A 20778-nucleotide genomic window follows, 5' to 3' on the forward strand; every position below is an offset into this window, starting at 1 on the left:
TCCTTTGAAGCCTACGCATGCTGATGTAGCTACCTACTTCAAATAAATACAGTACATGCTGCTTTTCTCATAATGAAAATATATTTTAGGGGACAATTTGTTATGTTTTGTAGTGTTCACACACAGCAAGCAATTAGGTGATTTTCCACAGGACAGACCTAAAAGACATGACAATTTCTGACATTCAGTATTACAGTTGCAGTTACAGTGTAGAGGAGGCCAAAATGATGGCGCAGTGCTCATCTGTGTGGAGCTTGTATGTTCTCCCCGTGTTTGCATGGATTTCCTCTGGGTGTTTCAGTTTCCTTCCACAGTCCAAGCACATACTGGTAGGTTAATTGGCTAATGGGAATATGGGCCCTAGTGTGAGTGTGTGTCTCTATGTGTCTGTTCTGTGATGGACTGGCGTGTCTTCCAGGGTGTGTCTGACCCTGCGACCCTGTATTGGATTAAACAGTAGGAAAAAGGATGGATATGTAGAGGAGCAAAGGAGTAACGAGGCTGCTAGGAATCTGCAGTGTTGTGCTGTGGTACTTGTGTTTGTAGTTGAGGTAGCCAGTTTTGTTGCCTTTCAGATGTACATTCCAGACTTACACACACCACTAAAGGCAATAATGTAAGACGTGCAAGTAAAAATCATCCCTTCCTGAATTATGATATCTAACAACTTTGCGGTCTTCTTAAATGAGTAGTTTAATTGCCTTAACCGCAATCATTCTTGTCATTCCTGCTTTCTGAACTTGTATTGAAGCATACCATTCTTGAAGATCTGCCCACAGATCTCTGTGGTGTCCTGCATCTTAGGTTCTAGTCAAAGAAATTGAAAATAAATCAGTGGGCTTTAATGGACATGTAGCATTGCTTAAAGTAACACACAGTGCTGTGCTTAGAAAACTAGATTTTTGCTCTAGTGTCATTCTTGGGTATTGTTCCTTTCAAGAAGAACCATGGTTTCTGTGTAGAGTGTAATCTCTACTGAAGGATTACTGGCACAGAGACAGAGTAGGAGTTCTCTTGTGCCTCATTTTAAACATGTTTTGCAGTCAGGAATATTGCCATCCTCCTATGTTTGTCTCAACCTAACACAGGCCTCTAATTAATTGAACATACTCCACTTACCCTCCAGTTTGCTCTGAAGGCAAATTCTGTATTGATATATTTTTTTGTCTCCTACTATACTGAACATTTTCATTAATGAAGCACAATACATGCATAAAAAAACAAATGCCTTATACAAAGTGGGATTCTTTGAGTTAATGGCTACACCCCATGAAAGTACAGTATGTACTGTATTGCACACTTTCCTGACAAATGAAGTCTCTCTCAAATATACATCATCACCCTCTGATGCAGATGTACCTCTCATTCTGCTTCTGAAGTATAGTAATGCTGCTTTCTTCAAATACCTGTCTTTCTCTGGACAGTATTGTTCAGGATTCCCAATATACCGAAAGTGTCAAACTAACTCTGAAACGAAAAAAACATTCAGATAAAACCTGTAAACGTGAAGTTAAATTAGACCACTTTACCAAGAAATGTTTTGTAGGAGTCTTCTGGGAATCTTGAGCTCCAGTGCATGCTTGAAACATAAAAAAAATCTGTCTTCTTGAGTGTAATGGAGAAAGGGCTAATCATTCTCAGAGAAGCCATCCAAGTTCAGACTATTAATGGTGCATACCATGTGCTCCATTAATTAATCTTGTGTTTCAGGAAGTATTCGTGCATTACTTAAACATCTGGACTAGTCTGTGTGGTTAGTGAAGAAGTGGCGCTCCCATTGTGGAAACTGTGACGTAATCTCTGTATCTTGATTGGACACAGAGACACTTTGAGCCTCAGACTCATGTTTCAGTTTTACTGGTTACATGGTAAATCCAATGTCTTTCAGTTCAACTGACACAAAAACAGTGTAGTGACTGGAAAGGCTGTGATCCTAAATTTGCCTTTATTATCTAGGACTTTCATAGATTCACTGCCTTTCCACACTTGGAAGGATCCTTGGCAATCCTATTTAAAAATATATTAATAATAATAATAATAATAATAATAATAATAATAAACTTTATTTTATATAGCGCCTTTAAAGGTGGCTTCTCAAAGCGCTTAACAGGATGACAATAACAATAAATAAGAAGAATACACAAGATAAGACACAATTACAATTACAACAATACAACAATGACAATAGATGAGACCGTGGAAGGTGGTGCTAAGAAGAGCAGAGGGGTGAAGAATGGAACCAGTTAAGTAAAGGCTTTTCTGAAGAAGAAGGTTTTGAGTCTGGATTTGAAGGAGTTTAGAGAAGGTGACTCTCTGATATCTTTGGGCAAAGAGTTCCAGAGCTTGGGGGCATAGCAGGAGAAGGCCCTGTCACCCATACAATGTAGACGGGTTTGGGGGACAGTAAGGAGGGCAGAATTTGAAGAGCGGAGGTTGCGAGGTGGGGAGTAGTGCGATAATAGTTCAGACAGATAATAGTTCAGATAATAGTTCAGACATAAATATATGTGATCTATATATACACATATATTTAATATGTATATACTGTACCACAGTAATAAGATACATTCTGGTCACACTTTCAATCTGCTTTATAACTGTCTATAAACAATCTATTTATACAGTAGTTCAGGTGGGTAGCTGCGTCAGCATGCGTAGGCTGCAAAGGAACAAGTAATAGGTTTATTCCATGCTGAAAAAAAGAAGAAAGAGAACACAACGTTTCGGCCGTGGAGCCTTAAGAAGGCTCCACGGCCGAAACGTTGTGTTCTCTTTCTTCTTTTTTTCAGCATGGAATAAACCTATTATTTATACAGTATGTTGTTATTGCTGTTATAAACTGTTATAAAAATGATTATATATCCCTAAGGTTCTGGCTCAAACTGTGGTCAAGATTATGCTTTTGATACTAAAATTCAGTTAATCTATCAGTCTATAAATACTTTAGAAATATATACCTTAGGACCCCAAAAAGTATTGTCCCTAAAGTAATGCAAAAATTGTGTTTAATTTTGTTATTTTGTTTAAAGTACACAACAAGTAAGCATTGTTTCTTTATGTTATGTTGCCAAAAATAGAGCAGTTTGACCTCACCATAAAAATGTTCTGATAGTCCAAGCAGATGAAGCAAATATATTTTTCTTTATATCAAACTGGTGCTGTTTTTTCAACTACAGGCTACCTGGGCTACACCAGTGGGTTCTCACTAAGCTGTATGGTGTTTTTTCTCATTGTGGTAAGTGCTACCTGTCATAGCTTCATGCTGTAAAAACACATTTTAAAGCTACTTATCTATAAAGCAGTCCACTTTGGTCTTAGAATTCACAGGCATATTGAAATTTAAAGCAATAACATGTTCTTTTACAGTACGTATCACACTTGGACACATGATGGATTTTTTAAAAAGCTTGAAAAGGCAGCAAACATTTTGATTCTGTGCCTTTGTTTTAGATCTGTGTTTGCTCTTATTCTTAAATATAATTGCTGAAAGAGCTGTGGTGAGGTTTTTTGACGGAATTATAGTTTTTATCAGTTACCCTTATCTCCTTATGTTTTCTCTGCAAAGCATGTCTGCAATGGTGCTGCTGGTAACATGTAAGTGATGGAAAACAATGTTTTTTAACATTATTGATTGCCTGCAGGTCATCTATAAGAAGTTCCAGATACCATGCCCCTTTTATGACTATAAACATAACGCCACAGAGGTTTTTAACACAAGCACAAGTCTGGATCACTCCAGTGGCTACCTGAATGGCCACAGTCAAGAGACAGTAGAGCATGACTGCAGCCCTCGTATGTTCACCCTCAACTCCCAGGTACAGTGAAGCAGCCAGCACCTCTCTCTACCTTACGGATGGTAATTGTGCCCTTCACATTGAACCTCTGTATTTTCAAAGCTAAGAGTTGTGCTCATTCTTACAGCTGACTATTTTACAGAGGACATCTGTGGAATTACAGACACACGCACAACAGCTGTACCATACTAGGGATTTGAACTTGCAACCCTCCAATTAGGGGAGCAAGAACCCTCACTTCTAGTAAAAGCCGCTTACTAGCAAGCTGCAGTTCTGTGTCTGAGTAGATTAGCCAATGAACACAAAGCCCCATCTATATTTTGTAAAGAAGATCATCAGCATTTCTGCTATCTATTATTTGGGTCCAGTGAGCAATTTTGAAGGTGGGGCTTAATTGTCTGGCATTGGTTCTCCTATTGTTTCAAATTCATTACTAGTTTGTTGGCAAATACCAGAGGAAAAGCAAGTAAGAGGAAAATCCGCAGACATCTAATTTGGGTAATTGATTGCTCAGTATGTCAACCCCTCCACCTCCCGCAGTCATCTCTGACTAATGGTTCCAGACAAGTTTAACTGAGCTGGTATTACCATCATTCTAGTTATCTTAGAATTATGTTTTTAAGACCTCATTATGTGAGCACAGTGAGTATCTATGAAGCAGATTTTTCAGAAAAGGTTTGAAACCTAATTATGCATTTATTTCTTGCCTTTTTGTTATCATATAATTGGACCATTGTTCTCTGCGGAAGTCTATGTCTAACTCACTGAAGACTGAAATTTCTTGTCCAAACACCTGCAATGTGAACATGACACCAAGCCCCGATGTTTTTTATCTGCATTATGCTGATATGTTGATGCTTTATGGTTTCTTTTGGTTACCTTTTACAGTTTGATTTCCTGAAAGTAGTATTTGACAGTTCTCTTTTATGAGAATATGAGAGTATGATTTCCTCAAAAGTCACTATTTCCAAAATATGGAAACAAAACAAGTGAATTTGATAGGAACACACATGCAGAATTTCTAAAATGTGAATCCTGCAATTATCTGAATTCAGTTAACACTTGAGAATGATTACTCATACTAACTGTAATACACACAAAGCAGCAAGAAATAATAAATGCTGTAAATGTCAAGCCTGTGGCTGTACTGTATTGTAATTTTAAAGTGGAGCATTAAACACATGAAAGAGAAAATAGTGTGCGACAGTGACACAATAGCAAAGGACAACATGAGATTTTTTACTTTAAATTTTTAAGCACTGAAGTCTAGGTGTGCATTCTATTCATTACATGCCATTAATGTAATGAACATCCTGGTTTTATGAATGTACATTTTTTTAAAACATGAAAAGGTTTTAAAGGTTGTGCATTGTAATGTCTTTTACCTTATGTTATGCTATGTCTTTGTTCCAGACGGCCTATACCATACCAATCCTGGCGTTTGCCTTTGTGTGCCACCCAGAGGTTCTGCCTATCTACACTGAACTTCGCAAGTATGTGTGGTTGAAACAGTAGACTTATGTAGTGTCTGTCTAGTGCAGCACTTTTTTAATCGTGGTTCTGCAGGACCCCATACTTTCTATTTTTTTGTTCTAACAAAGCTTTTCAATAATTACAATTATTGAACCCTTAATTTACCCAACCATGTACTTTTTAACCCTGTTCCTGTACTCAAGTTTCATTGTCATTATTCTCATTTATGTGTATCTGTGTCCAAGAAATGTTGCAAACAGATCTCTCTTTCAGCTTGGTTTAAAATGTCAGTGATGTATGTACCCACTGTTTAAATTCCATCCTGGAACGGTAGACCTAACTGAGGAAAAATCAGAATCCCAGTTTCTCATACAGGGTTGACGCTAATTGCTTCCACTATCCAAAATCTGAAACTGAATTTCTAAGAGTAGTTTAATTAAAGTCTCACTGATTTACAGTATAGTGTCAAGTCCTCTCCACCTGCAAAGCTTTACTCTTTTGTGTCTGTAGTGTTTTGATCATGCGTTACATTCTTTAGCTTCTCAATTGCAGGGCTCCTTCAGATTGGTAATGCAGTGCCAGGCCATTATCAAAGCTAAAACACACAAAGCAATTCACCGCAATTACTCAACCAACTCTCCATGCCGGAATTGGTTGTATAGAGTGGTTGCCAAGCAACTCTTAGCTCCCTTGGCCTAATATTTGACTAGATAAATTATTTGTGTTATAATTTAAAAAAATAACCCTTTAAATCCAGAAGTAGTGTCTTTCCAAAGAAGCAACAATACCAGATTAAAATGTTGATATTTCAGGGATTTGTGTTGCTTCCTCCTGGGTCACATTCCTTTTCTCCAAGTGTGCGAGTCTGGACGCGCTGTGTTATTTTCTCTCTCGTTGTTTCCATGCCCATCTTTTCTAATTTCAGCCCCAGCAAGAGGAAAATGCAACGCGTCTCTAACATCTCCATTGCTGTCATGTACACCATGTACTTCCTAGCAGCTCTGTTCGGATACCTGACTTTCTATGGTGAGGTTTCTCCTGCATTAGTCAGGCAGTGTGCCAGAGGCCCCAGCCCAGTGCCTTCAGGGATAGCTCTCTTTGCTTCGGCACGCAGAAGTCACACTTACTTTTTCCTTATTCCTGAGGGAGGGTCCCTTCTACTTTTGCCCAACATGGTCGAATTCAAATTGCACCGCTGTTTAGAAATGAGGGACTGTGTTTTTGTGAGGGTAGGCATTGGCCAAATATTTTGTCTTTTACGGAGTGGACAGCGACAGATTCACCTCACTGTAGTTTAAACAGTTAAAATAAAAAGATTTCAGAAAAGTGTCAAGGGACTTTTTGTGAACTTCACTGTTCTCTTACTTTTTATTATTTCCCTCTTGCCTGTGGCCTGAAAGAAAAGGAAATATAATGTTACAGCACCACCTGGTGCTCACTTCCTAATACTACTCTGGTTGTTGTATGTATGAACCTTGTAATTCAGGCTCATGATTAAAAATACCATATATTTTCTGTAACGTTGAATTCACCTGTCTTACAGAGAGAGTTGAGTTTTTATGTATAGTATTCCTCTCATTGTGCTCGAAATTGGGGTACTAGTTCTAGAGGCACTTTTTCACTGTTCATTGTGAAGTCAGCTGGGTTGACTTTGTCAGTGCCTTTGACAAATACCTGAATACTCGTAACAGGAATAGTCATTTCTGTTCAAGACACACTGTCTGTCTCTCTGCAGGTAATGTGGAAGCTGAGCTGCTGCACACCTACAGCCGCATTGACCCCTATGACACGCTGATTCTGTGTGTGAGGCTGGCTGTGCTCACTGCCGTCACTCTAACTGTGCCTATCGTCCTGTTCCCGGTGAGTGGGACACCTGGGCCTTCAGCCAACAAGGGCTTTAACTTAGCTCAGGTCCCATCGTCAAGACTTCTTTCCCACACTTACAGGTGTGGTGTTAATCTGGAAATCAAAGGACAAAAACTACACGCAGTGTACTTTAGTCACCAAAAAGTAAACTAAAAACATCATTGCTGTGCCATGTTAATGGAGATTTATGAAAAGAGGTTTTGGGAAATAAAACAACGTATTTGATCATCAAAACTTTCAGCACTGAGTTTAAAAATGTGCATGCTATTCTTCAGGAATTGCTATAGGAACTGCTTGGCCAGAGTACCGTGTAGAGTTAATAAAAACATCTTTGGATATTATGTGCCATTTATTGGTACATGATTTTTGGGATGGTAGTGTAGGTGCCTCAATGCCTCAGCTGTGCTTGCTGGCCTGCTGTCACTCCTCCCTCTCCAGGCCCAGTGATTTACTCTGTACCCTGCAGGTGCGGCGAGCTATTCAGCAGATGCTGTTTCCCAACAAGACCTTTAACTGGCTGCGCCACGTCATCATTGCCGTGTGCCTGCTCACGCTCATCAACATGCTCGTCATATTTGCACCCAACATCCTCGGCATCTTTGGGATCATTGGTGAGTCTGATTGGTCGCCTTCTGGCTCTTGAACTGGCACAGGGCTCCAGCAGAACTAACCCTGTAAAATGTCGTGCTTACGGGAACTTTAATAATTAATTGCTGGATAAATAGTTGCTGGACCCTGTTTTGTAAGGATGGATCCTTGATTTTGTTTGTCCTGCTTTAATCCATTTTAAACTGAATGAAAGTGAGTGGCATGGTAGTGCAGTAGTTAGCATAGCTGCCACACAGTGTTGGGGCCCTGGATTAAATTCTGGACCTAGGCTGCTATCTGTGTGGAGTTTATATGCTCTGTCTGTGTTTGCGTGGGTTTTCATCAGGTGTTCAGGCTGTTCACTGTCTAAAGATATATTGGTAGGTCAATTGGCTTCTGGGAAAATTGGCCCTGGTGTGAGTGTGTGAGTGTCTGTGTCTGTGTGTCCCCTGTGATGGACTCGTGTCCCGTTTAGGATGTACCCTGCCTTGCTTCCGTTGCTTGCCGGGGATAGGCTCCAGCACCTCCCCAACTCTGAATTGGAAGATATGGTTAGAAAATGAATGGACAGATGAATATACCTAAATGTACAGTATTGGAAATATTCCTGGAACACAAAAAAAACAGATATAACACAAAACGTTAATCTCATTTCATGTGGGAAAATGAAATGCACCATAATAAAGTCATGTGTTGCTATAATACTCAGCAATTTAGAAAAGTGCCACAGCCACATAAGGAATATACAAGTATATGTGGTGATACCACAGTACCGTGAGGAATGTGTGCTGATTTCTATGGCTCCAGGGAAGGACATATGACAAGCACGTAGAAATCGTACATCTTCATGTGACAAATTGTAGCCTGGCTCCATGTTTCAGCAGTATATGCAAGACCCTTTTGAGGGTACTCAGAACTGGAACTGTTGATAATAGAAGTCAGGGTACAAAGCCCAGGCTCTCCTGATATTATGTTAAATACCTCAGAGTATGTACTGTACTGTGCGTGACAGATGGCTATCCACCAGACTTGGAGTGAAGTGTAACTTGCATTCCATGTCATTATCATTCCAGTCCAAGCCTGAGCCATGAGTTGCAAATTCCTTCTTTTGAAGGCCTTATCAGAATCTCAAGTCCTACAAACAAACATAATCAAAATTTCCATTCAATTCGTGCAGATCTTGCTAATGACCTGATTTGGTGCCTGAAAACCAGTACTGAGGAGAAGAAATTAAGCAAAAAGGCAGAAATGGGCTACCAATGTAAAATACATCCATTAGGACTCATTAGCAGTAGTATATGCCTTACCGTTCTGTATTTAAGATGAACACTTGTACTTGAATCTAGTTCATTGCTGGATTGTTGTTTATCACCCAACACCCTGAGGTATTTAATATCACTACTAATATTATATATAAAGATATCTACAGTAAATGTTCTATAACAAAACTTTTTTTAACTATTGATTTTTAAAGAAAGGTTCGGAAGGAGGTCAAGACCTAATCTTGCCCACTGCCGGCTACCTTACTGCCTCTCTTAGAAACTTACTTACTGAGTCTTACCGACTTTCATTTTCATATCACTCTCTCCGCCCCATCTTTGCCCTTCCAGCAGCAACTTCCCTCATTCCTTCATTAAAGGGGGGGTGAAGGGGCTCTGACAGTTCAGTCCTTACAGGCAGGTTGTTGTTCTCCTCAGCCAGGTGAATTACCTTAAGAAGCTTCCCTTTCAAATCAAGCCTCTTGTCCTAATTAGTGTCTAACTGAACGACTGGACTGTAGCTGGATGTATTGCTTTTATTTTGTCATTTATATTACTGATCACATCGTATTATAATGGCCGAGATGACTTCTGTGGCTTGCAGGTATCGAGTCATGACAAAGTTAAAATCTCAGTAAATGTTTTGCGGAGCCCACCAGCTTGATAACCCCACCTGCCTTGCACTTCACGTGGCATGAACTCATCTGCCTGCCCTCTGAAACTGGCAATGACATGTAGGTGTGAGGTGAGGTCAGGAAACTCTCCCAGACTAGATAAACACTCTGTCCTGTTTACTGAGACTTCAAACCTGAAGCAGCGCGCTTGCGTTTGTTTTAACCACACACTAAAATGCCCCTAACCTTTTCCAGCATCTGTTCCAAAGACTACTGCAATTACATAAATGCTTATTTGCCTTTCTGGAAATCAGTGTCATGCCACTAAATGGTCACGTGTAGGAGTATAGCCCTTTTGTGAAACAAAATAAATGTTTCTTGGTAAAAATAACTCAGACTGCTGCTTTCAAAACACAACATGCCAGAAAGAACTCTGTTCTGTCTGCCATTTTAATTTCACTCACATGTGAAGAACTGGTTTTGATCTCTTCAAACTAGTGATATTGTTAAAGTGGAGGTCTCTTACTGAACCTAGGAGGATACAGACTTATCATTCCAGCACAGAGCTCTGCAGAACCTGTGAGAGGCCCTCTATTCTAGCCCGTCAGCCTTGCTGTTTCTCTAAATTTCTCAGTTTAGTTCATAGTTGCCTGGCAACCTGAGTCTCCTTTCGGCCATGCTTAATGATGCTCCGTCCTTCTGTCACAATTTGTTTCAGCTGTGCCCCTCTGATTCCCCCCACATACTAATGGCTTACTGCTTATATTCTGCTTGTGTGCTCTATGATGGATTATCTGTTGGTTTTATCCTAATACCCAGTGTTATTTGTCTTTTGTTTTAGGTGTAGTTTTGCTGTCTGAATTTGTGTTTGGGCAGTGCAATGTTGAATTTTGGAGACAACTTTGCCTTCTCTGTGTCCCCATTACCACTTACTCTCTCTCTTTCTCCCTCCTTGACAGGCGCAACATCTGCTCCCTGCCTCATATTCATCTTCCCTGCTGTCTTCTACATCCGCATCGTTCCAAAGGACGAGGAGCCTATGCGATCCACTCCCAAGATCCTGGTAGGCTGCCCATCCTCACCAAAATGAATTCTGCCATTGTAGCAATTACACTCAAACAACATACTGTATAATCTAAAATAGTGCTTCATGCATTAATGTTATTTGTCTTAACTTAATTTTAACATTTCTACTTAGATATCACACTTTTTTAAGTGTTTCTAAAAATTAGAGTACACATAGATGATATGCAATTTAAAACGACTCCCAGTTTATATATTTACAGAGCTCTTTAATATATGTTACAGCACATTGAGACATCCTTCTAGGCACTACTCATTGATTATTTCTTCTCATTTTTCAGGCTGCCTGTTTTGCCGGGTTGGGAGTCCTCTTTATGATAATGAGCCTGAGTTTCATCATTATTGACTGGACAACAGGGAGCAACAGTGCTGGTGGTGGCCATTAGGCCCCACCCCTATTTGTGGGGAGTTAAGAATTATTGCTGTTTTGTCACTGTTTAGAGGATGCACCATCTCTTCGGATAGGAAATATCAACCAGGGCTGGACTTTTTCAAGCTTTCCTCAGCTGTTGAAAGATCCAGCACACAGTGTACAGTTAATTATTGTCCTGTGCCTGGACAGATGGGTTAAAGTCAACACATGAGAACCACCATACCTCAGTGAAGGGCCTTCGGTTGATTAGCCCGATCCATGACTTGAACTTGTTAGAAATCCTTAATTATATTAATTCTTTATTTACTTCATGAAAACCTCCCTTCTTAGTCCATTGCCTTTAAGTTCACAAGAATTAATTGATGTGATTTGGCAGAGAGGATAGCAGATCTACAGTTTAGTTCCTCTGGGAAATTGATATGTGGAATCCTAAAACATTATTTTTTGCTTGCTTTTCTGTTTTTTCATGTTAAAGTGAGAAACAAAAATTAAAAGAGAGATTCGTTGATTTGGGAAGGTAGTGATTACCATTTAAATTCAGAACCTAGGTAAAGTTGTACAGTATACCAAGGAACAAACAATGGTTATTTCTACACTGTAAAGCAGAAAAAAGAAAGACAACATTTCATCTGTTGAGCCTCTTCAGATAGTAGTTTGAAAATCGTGCGTAGCTCTGTGAATTCTCAAATGAGAAAAACTTCCAGCACAGAAACTAGAACAGAAATTAAAAAAGACACTCACTGGAACATTTCAGTGGTTTTAGTTTTCTATTTTTAATTGCCAACGATTTAATCATTTCTGATACACATGTGACGACATCTAAACTCCTTGCAAATACTTGCTAGGAGCTGAGGTAAACGCAATAAAGCCAACAGTGGTTTTAACATTGGAAGATCTATGGTGCCATTGTAGCAATTCCAAAGGTAACCCTGCCTGAAAATACAGAGTAAAGCTGAGACTGAACAGACATTCAGAAAAGGGATAGTGCATCCTTGCAAACATGACGGAAGTAGACATTCAAGCTGGCTTGCTGAAATTGCAACCTTTCTCCCCGGTAGCCCTTAATTACCCTGAACTAACCTTTTTCCTAACCCCTGAACCTTGTGAACTACAGCTAGTACTGTACAGAGGCAAAGAAAGAGCACAGTTAAGTTTTGTAATACCAGAGCATACACTACAAATGTTAGGAGTGTAGAGTGTTATTTAGTATTTTTATATAAAGGCTATAATGATAAGTTATTTTGTAAGTAGGACTGGGGAAATATAATGTGCAATAGAAAAGAAATGGGCAGTCAATTGTACTGGAGCAATATCTGTGGCATTCCAGGTACTCTATTCATCTGCTTCCTAGACTGCCATTCTATTTTCAGAAAACATGAACAAGGTCATAAATGAATGTTTGGCCCATGTAGCTCATTTAGGTGATAATGGCTTATCCTTCTTCCTGGAGTACATTGTCATTTATTCATTTTGTGTGTTTTCAGCACAAGAAAACAAAGAGTTTTGAGCTTTGCCATAGGTGTAGCAAGCACATTTTGTGGCAGCTCGGTCTCATTTTTGTGCCATATTTGTGGTTTGGACTGTGGCGCAGTGGTTAACATTTCTGCTTCGGCACTGAGGTGGCGGGTGGATGTTCTTCCTGTGTTTCTTCGCATGCTCTGTTTTCCTCCTGCAGCCCAAAGACATACAGTTAATTAGCTTCTGGGAAAACTGGCCCTGGTGTGAGTGTGTGTCTGTCTGATGACTTGACTTGGCAATGAAACTAAAACATTTGATCAAACAAAGTATATACTCTGAACTGTCTCATCATTGTGGGCTTTGGTGTAAGCTACTCCAGTGAGTAAGGTCTGTCAAAACAAAAGAAAAAATAATTTTGAATTAGCTATTAATGGTTAAATAAGAGCAATACTATATAAGGAAAAGATGAATTTTGCAAATGGCTTTTAGACTTACATTTTACTTAGGGGAAATATCTCATTTCAACAGGTGTTGAAATTCAAGGTTGTCTCATGTTTGATGTATCCAGTATAGACTATAATTAAGATGACTTAGTGTTGAGATATTTCAGATATTATATATTATATACGTTTATTATTAAATCCAGGAAAATTACATTAGTGTTACATACAAACAGTGAATCAAACAGTATATATCAGGAAAGAGGTAAAAAATGCTAGAAGCTTCATTTCATAATTACAATCCAGTGAAGTAAAACAAAGCTTCTTTTAAGTGTCCTTTGGATACTTGTATTCAAACTGCCATTTCATATTTTAAATAATTTTTAGTATTGAGTATTAATCGGTTATACATTTAAAATGTGTACTATATTAATTGCAAATCTTTGCAGTGTTGAACAAATATTGCACACATGTAAATCATTTTATACTTTGTATTTAAAGCTATCTGTCAGGTTTGATGGACAATATTTCTCAGATTTTAATGCTTGTAAAAATTGAAATGCTTCTCAAAAAACAAGTTACATTTCTCAGACACTATATGATAGACCATCTCTGTTTTGGCTTAGGAGCTGAGAAGCTAGCTTTCTTCGCCGAGCTAGATATATTTGCTTGAAAACAAAATGAAATCTGAAAAATGTGAAACTTAGTAGTTTTTAGTAGTTTTATTTTTAATCAGCAGAAAAGAAATGGTTAGGAAGGACAGCCTTTGTCTTCTTAGAGCAAAACTGAACTAGTGCCATATTCAGGAAATGAACGCAAACTTCTCAGAAACAAGTTTTTTTTTTCATTTTTGGTGCAGCAACACTGAAGACAGAATGTTGAAACATTTCTTACACACCATTTTCTTATTGCTGTATTATTCAAACCAAGTGGTTATATTATTTAAGGTTTATATTATTATTATACTGTAATAATATATATTATTGGTGTATAACTCTACATTATAAAGTTACATAAAGAAGGGTATCCTGTCCTCAGTCTCCTTCTGTTTTCCATTGTTATTGTTTTATCTGAACTATTGTTTTATCTGAACTCACCTGCCAGAGCTCTGCTTATATTTAACCCCAGTCCTACTTAAGAAAATTGTTGTGTTATTGTTGTTTTTATTGTATTTTATTGATTTCCACATTTGTGGATGTTTTAGTTTATAATGTACAGTAGTTGATTTTCGTAATTTATAGAGGTGGGTGTGTCTGAGAGTTTCACCGCATTTCAAAGTGCGTTCTTGTGAACTGCAAAAGTTGTGGTTCACCTAAACAAGCATGCCCTTTCACCAGCTTGCAAGTCCCATTTTAGGAAGAACACGTTCACAACTGGACATTGGTTTTAATGGTGAAACCCTACAGTATATCCTTTGTTACAGAGCAGTGACTGGCGTACAGTAACTGAATGCTTATACTAGTCTTTTCTGTCAGTCTTTCAGTCTGGTCTCTACAGCACCATCCTTTTTTACTTTAACTGGCACTTATTTCAAATTATGTCACGTCAGTGTTCAAGTATCACGTCGAAATATACCATGATACTTTTTCAAAATCCTAATTTTCAACAAAATATATACAATTTCCTCATCTACATACTAGTTTATTTCATATTCATGTTACAGGAGGATGGTGAATTGATGTTATTCTCCTGTACTGTAACCTAAACTTGTACTGGCTTCCTAACAAGGGGATAAGGAATGTTTATTACTTATGGTTAACAAGTTTAATCCCAGGCTGTTTAATATGCCATCTATTAGAACTATCATTGTCCACAACAGACTGTCAGCTATTTATTAATTGATGCAAGCAATGATTGATGTCATGGTTGAAGAGCTGGTTAAAGCCTAAGTCTGGAAAGGGAATTGATAGAAAGGACTAGCTGACTTGATATCTGAGAATCAATGTGAACAATTTGGCATGTTTTTATGTCATGATATGAGCGGTAGTGTGCAAAAAAAGTCCATGTAAAAATGTAAGATTGTGTTGCCAGACACATACTGTACCATGTTAAAGAACCAGGGCAGACTTTGTTAAAACTGATTGCCAAATGGTGCCTGGGTAACTGGGTACTCTCACAAAAACTCTTGTTTTCTTATTGTATTTTTGGTCTACTACTAAAATAATGAAATGGCAATGAGTGAATAACAATATGTATGAATTTTGGGCTTACATGTCAGCATTTATAAATAATGTATATATTTAATAAAAAAGTAAACCCTTTATATTCTTGATGCATATCTAGTTTGTATAGTGTAAATAGACAGCAGGGACAGTTTTAGTTTGACAATAAAATAAAAGTAGTGATTTTTAAAAGTGTTTAATCTTGTTTTTTCTAGATTTCTTTACTTTTCATTATAAATACATTCACGGCACTTACTATAGCTAATGCAAAGAACAAAAACATTCATACCACATCCATCTTGTACAAGGGTGAATGAATTCTGAATAAAATTTTGTTAAAACAATAGGAAGGTACCTTTTTTTTCCTTTCAGGTTTTTCTTTAAAAAGTGGGCACAAGTTTTTTCCACACCTATTATGAACAGACGGTTTACGTTTCTCCTCCTTACCAAACTAATATGAGCAAGGAAAATAACAAATTGCTGTGTCTTTTACTCTCACAACATGCAAACTTCATCGATGTAACCCAGACCTTTTCTGAACTTGTTTTTGAGCTGTTAAAGTTGACCAAGGCAGACCTCTCTGTAGACTGTTTCTATCACCAGCACATGAAGAAAATCCAAAGGTCAGGTTTATGGTGCTCAAATTCAGTCTTGATCAGATTTCTCACTGATGTGCTAATCAGTGCTTCCAGAGTGGTACTACACTGAGGATTTCACATAGTAAAATGAATTTTGTCTTCACAAGCAGATAGCTATAAGGGTTAAGAGGAAATGGGGTTAAGAGTTCAGCTTTGAAAGCAACAGCTTGGGTTCAGTGGAAATGGCAGATAGTAGGTGAAAGAAAAGGCATATATAAGTTGTCACTTCCAAGATCCCATAATGCTGTGTTTGCTTTTCAGAGAAGCACATGGGCAATGCATGTCACTCATAAGTGCCATCACGCAGTCAGGTGGTTCTCCACTCCACACAATCACACACACACACAACACCTTCCCACACCCCACAGTTCCCCTCTTATTTTCCCATTCTGCAGACATGTTTTTCTCTGTCACACCACCACTGAAGTGTTTATGGTAAAGCATTAACCTGAACAAACTCCTTGGAACTGCCCCAGTTATTAAAACAAACGTCTAGGTCCTTGTTCACTTGTAACTATGATATGTAAAGCACACTGAACCATTAAAAGTTACTTTCTCATTTACAGTAGTCTGTGTTGAGGAGAATACTATCATGTCCATATTCGGTGAAACTACAAAAATCCAAAACTCTGATTTTCATGAATAATATTACTGATAAGTTATTCATCTTACACTCTTCATTTCTTAACATTTTAACTGGCAAACATGGAACAAGAGAAAGCTCTCTTATGCCTAAACTAAACCAAATATCTAAATCTGCAAAATTTGAAACTGGAGAAGTACATTTTTGTTCAAACTAATTCCAAAATGAAAGCGCAGATTTCATGCCAGTTTTAGTGACAGTGAGTTTAAGCGTTATTTACTTAGGAATATTCTCAAGATTAGGAAACATGTGGCTACAGTATGTGATTTGGAGCAAAGCCATTTGTTAATATGAGGTTTAAAATTATGTTTGACCTCGAAATCTGGTGATTATGATGTTTACATGATGTTATGTAACAACTTTGACTATTTTATGTTATAGCCTTTTATATTCCGAAATTTTCAAGAAATTCAATGCACTTTAAAAATGTAGTATTTGGGGTTCCATTACTTTGGTATGATAGACAGTACAATATGTTTATTGAACTAAACCTAATTAATATAGCAGGCCCCACTGCTGCTGATAGCTTATCAAACAAATCAGCACTCTAATACATGAACACTCTTAATGTTGATATTCCTTTATTTGTTGTGCGCTTTCAAACTTTTTAATGCTTTAATGCTTCCTGAAACTGTAAAGATGTTGTACATTTTCTGTTTGGGTAATCCTAATAGTGTTTGTAATCTTACATAATGGTTACATCTTACATCTACAGTATTACCTTATAAACTCAACTGCAACCTGTCAAAACAGATAGATTTTACCTGGCACATTTTAGATCTGTGTTTTGAAGTATAACCTTGGTTCTTCTTTATAAAACATTTTACATTCTAATAATCTCACTGTTATTGCCGTGTTGGCACGAATCCAAGCAAAAAAGAATTCTATTATGATAAAAGTAAAATTACACAAGGTACAAATCTAAGCACTCAGAATTACATTAACAGTTTTTCTGTCCTAGGTTAACAAAATCAACATTTACTAAGGGTTCAAGGTCCAAACATAAAATTGCCAGTCGCTGGCAATTCTTCTTAAATGATATTTTTAGTGAATTCTGAAAAAAAAATTGGGAAAGTGTGATTGAGTAGGTGTCATGGACGTCCAAAGGGACAAACCTTGGGGAGCAGGAGAGCGGAAAAAGACCCATATGCGTAGCAGCGAGACGGGAAAAAGGCCCATGCTCATTAGTGCAAAGAGTTCAGGAATGCCGTATAGAAACCTATGCCCTCAGAGAGCGGACGTGGGGCGCCCTGGTGCTAGGCGGGTCTCAGGACATCCGAACGTCAATGCTGAGCGAGGGCAGAGTGCAAGACCCGGAAATATATAGCCCAAGGGAAAGAGAGGGACCGGAAGGACAGCAGGCAGGAAACTAGGGACAGGACAGAGAAGGAGTGCCCTCTGGCTGCAGAGGGCATGCCAGTAGGGGACAAAAATGGTTACACATCAAACCAGGATTGTTCCTCCTATCATCTGCTATAACACATGGTATTGCAGGGGAATATGTGAAAATCCAGCTTTTGGTGCTCATGACTCTGCTGAAAGTATAGAAAGTGGAATAAACTTTTAAATCAACTTAAATACAGACGCTTGCTGGAAGCTTATTTTTATATTGAATTGTTTATAGCCAAGAGGACTAGCTGTGGCTAATTAATGCTAGAGGTATGTGCCGGCTTTGAAAAAATATTCAGCCTTTTTTGTGATCTGATTTAGAAATACACACATAAAACCAGACAATGGTACTGTAATAATATCAAAGTACTCGAAACGCCCTGCTCTACAGTTGTGTGCACTGGAACCATTGTCTAATATTCTCTTCATCACACCGACTATGCTCATGTGCACAATACAAAATGACATTTATCTGATAAGCTTGAAAGAGATTTATTCACTATAACACTTGACAATTTTGGTCAGCCCTGCATAAGTTCAGCCTCTAGAACGATGTTCAAGATAAGGCCTGGATTTTGAAGACACTCGCATACTGGAGTTAGGATTGTGAGGATGTTTATAGTGAACATGATCGATATTCCAACAAGCTGGTCATGAAAGGGTATGTGTATGCTACTGGAAGACACAGATAGATTGGAAAGTCATTCTTCTTTAAGTGTGAAAGTATTCACGGCTAAGCCTGTTCAGACAAGGTTGAATTCAACACACGGACCTTCAAAACGCCTGTTCAGACCCACAGTGGCTCATCATACAAAGGTCAAAGCTTCTCATTATTTGAATATTCTGAGAATATTCTGAGATTCAAATTCCCTAGCTCATAAAATAACAAACAATAGTGTGCCACTCTAAGGGTGTACAGAGAAGATGCATAAAGCTTCTTTCCAAGTAAACAAGAGCTTAGATTACTGTTATTACTTTTTCACTTGTCTGAAGCTTTTCCCCAAAGCGGCTTTGGATCAGCAATGCAGCAGTATGTATTTTAGCCAAAGGAGTGTGATTCAGAATTACAGTGCAATACATTTGTGATTATAAAGTGCCATGATGGAAAATTCACTTACCAATGTATTTTATCTTGTATTTTCCTTTCTCTGACATTGTGCTCCTTGATCTTATTCACACTATGCGCTAAATTCCCACAGATTTCAGTTGAGTGGACATCACAGTAAAACAAATAAAATGAATGTCCTAGGTTAATTATTGCAAAACACTTGTAATGTTGACACTTTAGGCTCTCCAATCATTACTTTTCTCAGAAGTTAAGGTGTCATGTAAATAAATCTCTTTCCAAAACAGGAAACAATACCATCCCAGTTGTACTTATTTACCTTTTATGAGTGTCCTTGATTTAGCTGTTACTTCTGTTTATGATAGTTTGACAACTCTGACCCTTATTTTCAGGTGTTTAATAAACCCAACATGAAAAAGAACAGGTCAGTCTTGTTAACGTTTCATATATATATAGGTATAGGTTACAGTTTAGGGAAAAAAAACAACAACATTTGGACCCTTTTTGTATGTATGTTTATGTATGTTGTCGTTTGTAAAAAATCGAGTTCAAAGTTTTTTTCCAATTAAACTTTTCAACAAAAGAATATGGTAGTGATGTAAGCAGTATCGATAAATTATAATACTACAAAGATATGAAGCGCATCTAAAAGTCGGAAATTCGTTAAGGACACTAATTTTAATAGAACCTTAATAGGTCTTGTAGAACACATGTCCAATATAAATAACAGAACATTATATACTCATATATAACTGTAAAATAAAGTTGCAAGGATCTCTAGAGCAATACTAAAATGGGGGATCTCTAACAGAATACAGAATGAAACACCGTATTCTGTACATTAGACAGTAAAGAAGCAATATACAGTACAGAAGCAGAATGCGTAATTCAATATGAGTAACCGATAGTAAAACTACAGTACTGCAACTGGCTGTGCGCGGCAGTACAAAATTTCAAAATAAAGCACCTGCAATCTGATCTTCAATGTAGACGTGTAGTGACAGGATAGATTGTAGTAGTTTTTTGTGAAACTGTGAAAGAGGTATATAGACTATAGGCCGTGTATGTGAAACAGCGTGAACAAGGTAAACTGGAGGAGGAATGATTCAATCGCAGAACACGATTAATGGAACGCACTAAACCGGTAGCGGACGCAGAAGAACAGGGAAAGGTACAAGTGAAACCGGCGCAATACTATTATGATGGATTTTTCAGATCTTTATTGTTGGCATGAAACACATTTGAAAACACGGAAGAAAAAGTAACTTTGTTTGGATACATTAAGGATGGCTTTGTCTTTTTTCATTATGATACCCTTCTCTTTCCAGGACTCTGCTGTGCTTCTCTAATTCTCGAAGTTAATGGTCCGTTCTGTGTAATAACCTCTTAAAATCTCATTACTGCTTTCTTTATGCCTTAACTATCTACTAATGAAGAGTAAATAATTATTCAAGAGAGATTCAACAGGTTTTTTAAAGTGAGATGTATTAAAGGAGGAGTTATTTATATTTCTAGATATTGTTTTTGATCTGTAGGAAATCCTCGAGTTTTGAAATTAAGTTTCAACTCTCCATGTAATATAGTCCATCTTTCCATTATCGGAAATGTCGTAGTATGGACACAGCCTAGAGACTAGAGGGCCCAGAAACACAGGACGCAAGGTTACACTGAGACCATGGACTGGACAGCGGTCTATTGCAGCCTAGCGAAACTGGTAGAGAGTTGTCTTTTCAATTAATAATAACACAATATATGTAAATTTGCATGAACCGATGCAGAAAAGAAAACATTAGCAGAAATAGATTGTCCAGGAAATATATACAAGAAAAAAATCTAGTACACCTACGCTATCGATACAAACATCACATCATCATCACTTATCCAATTCAGTGACATGTTGGCCCGGAGCCTATCCTGGGAAGCACCCAGCAC

At 37.9% G+C, this 20778-nt stretch overlaps 1 protein-coding gene and 1 long non-coding RNA gene across 5 annotated transcripts in view; one reads left to right on the forward strand and one right to left on the reverse strand.

Annotated features, from left to right (window-relative positions):
• LOC102693010 (sodium-coupled neutral amino acid transporter 3) overlaps positions 1 to 15454 on the forward strand; it is a 60177-nt gene extending 44723 nt beyond the window's left edge. For 3 of the 4 annotated variants that reach the window (XM_015347350.2, XM_015347352.2, XM_015347354.2), the window contains exons 9-16: positions 3177 to 3235; positions 3642 to 3815; positions 5208 to 5287; positions 6193 to 6293; positions 7003 to 7127; positions 7600 to 7744; positions 10554 to 10657; positions 10959 to 15454. In XM_015347350.2, coding sequence (XP_015202836.1) covers positions 3177 to 3235; positions 3642 to 3815; positions 5208 to 5287; positions 6193 to 6293; positions 7003 to 7127; positions 7600 to 7744; positions 10554 to 10657; positions 10959 to 11063 — 893 coding nt within the window. In that variant the 3' untranslated portion in view covers positions 11064 to 15454. The remainder of the gene's footprint in view (positions 1 to 3176; positions 3236 to 3641; positions 3816 to 5207; positions 5288 to 6192; positions 6294 to 7002; positions 7128 to 7599; positions 7745 to 10553; positions 10658 to 10958) is intronic. The other variant, XR_001478425.2, reaches the window with a different exon arrangement.
• LOC138238438 (uncharacterized) lies at positions 725 to 19011 on the reverse strand. The gene is made up of 3 exons (XR_011189479.1): positions 18899 to 19011; positions 1360 to 1467; positions 725 to 807 (listed from the first exon to the last, which is right to left on the reverse strand). It is a non-coding gene; the product is annotated as an uncharacterized lncRNA (long non-coding RNA).
• Between the last annotated feature and the right edge of the window lie 1767 nt (positions 19012 to 20778).

This window comes from Lepisosteus oculatus, chromosome 4 (assembly GCF_040954835.1).
Source record: "Lepisosteus oculatus isolate fLepOcu1 chromosome 4, fLepOcu1.hap2, whole genome shotgun sequence".
NCBI classification, from domain to species: domain Eukaryota; kingdom Metazoa; phylum Chordata; class Actinopteri; order Semionotiformes; family Lepisosteidae; genus Lepisosteus; species Lepisosteus oculatus.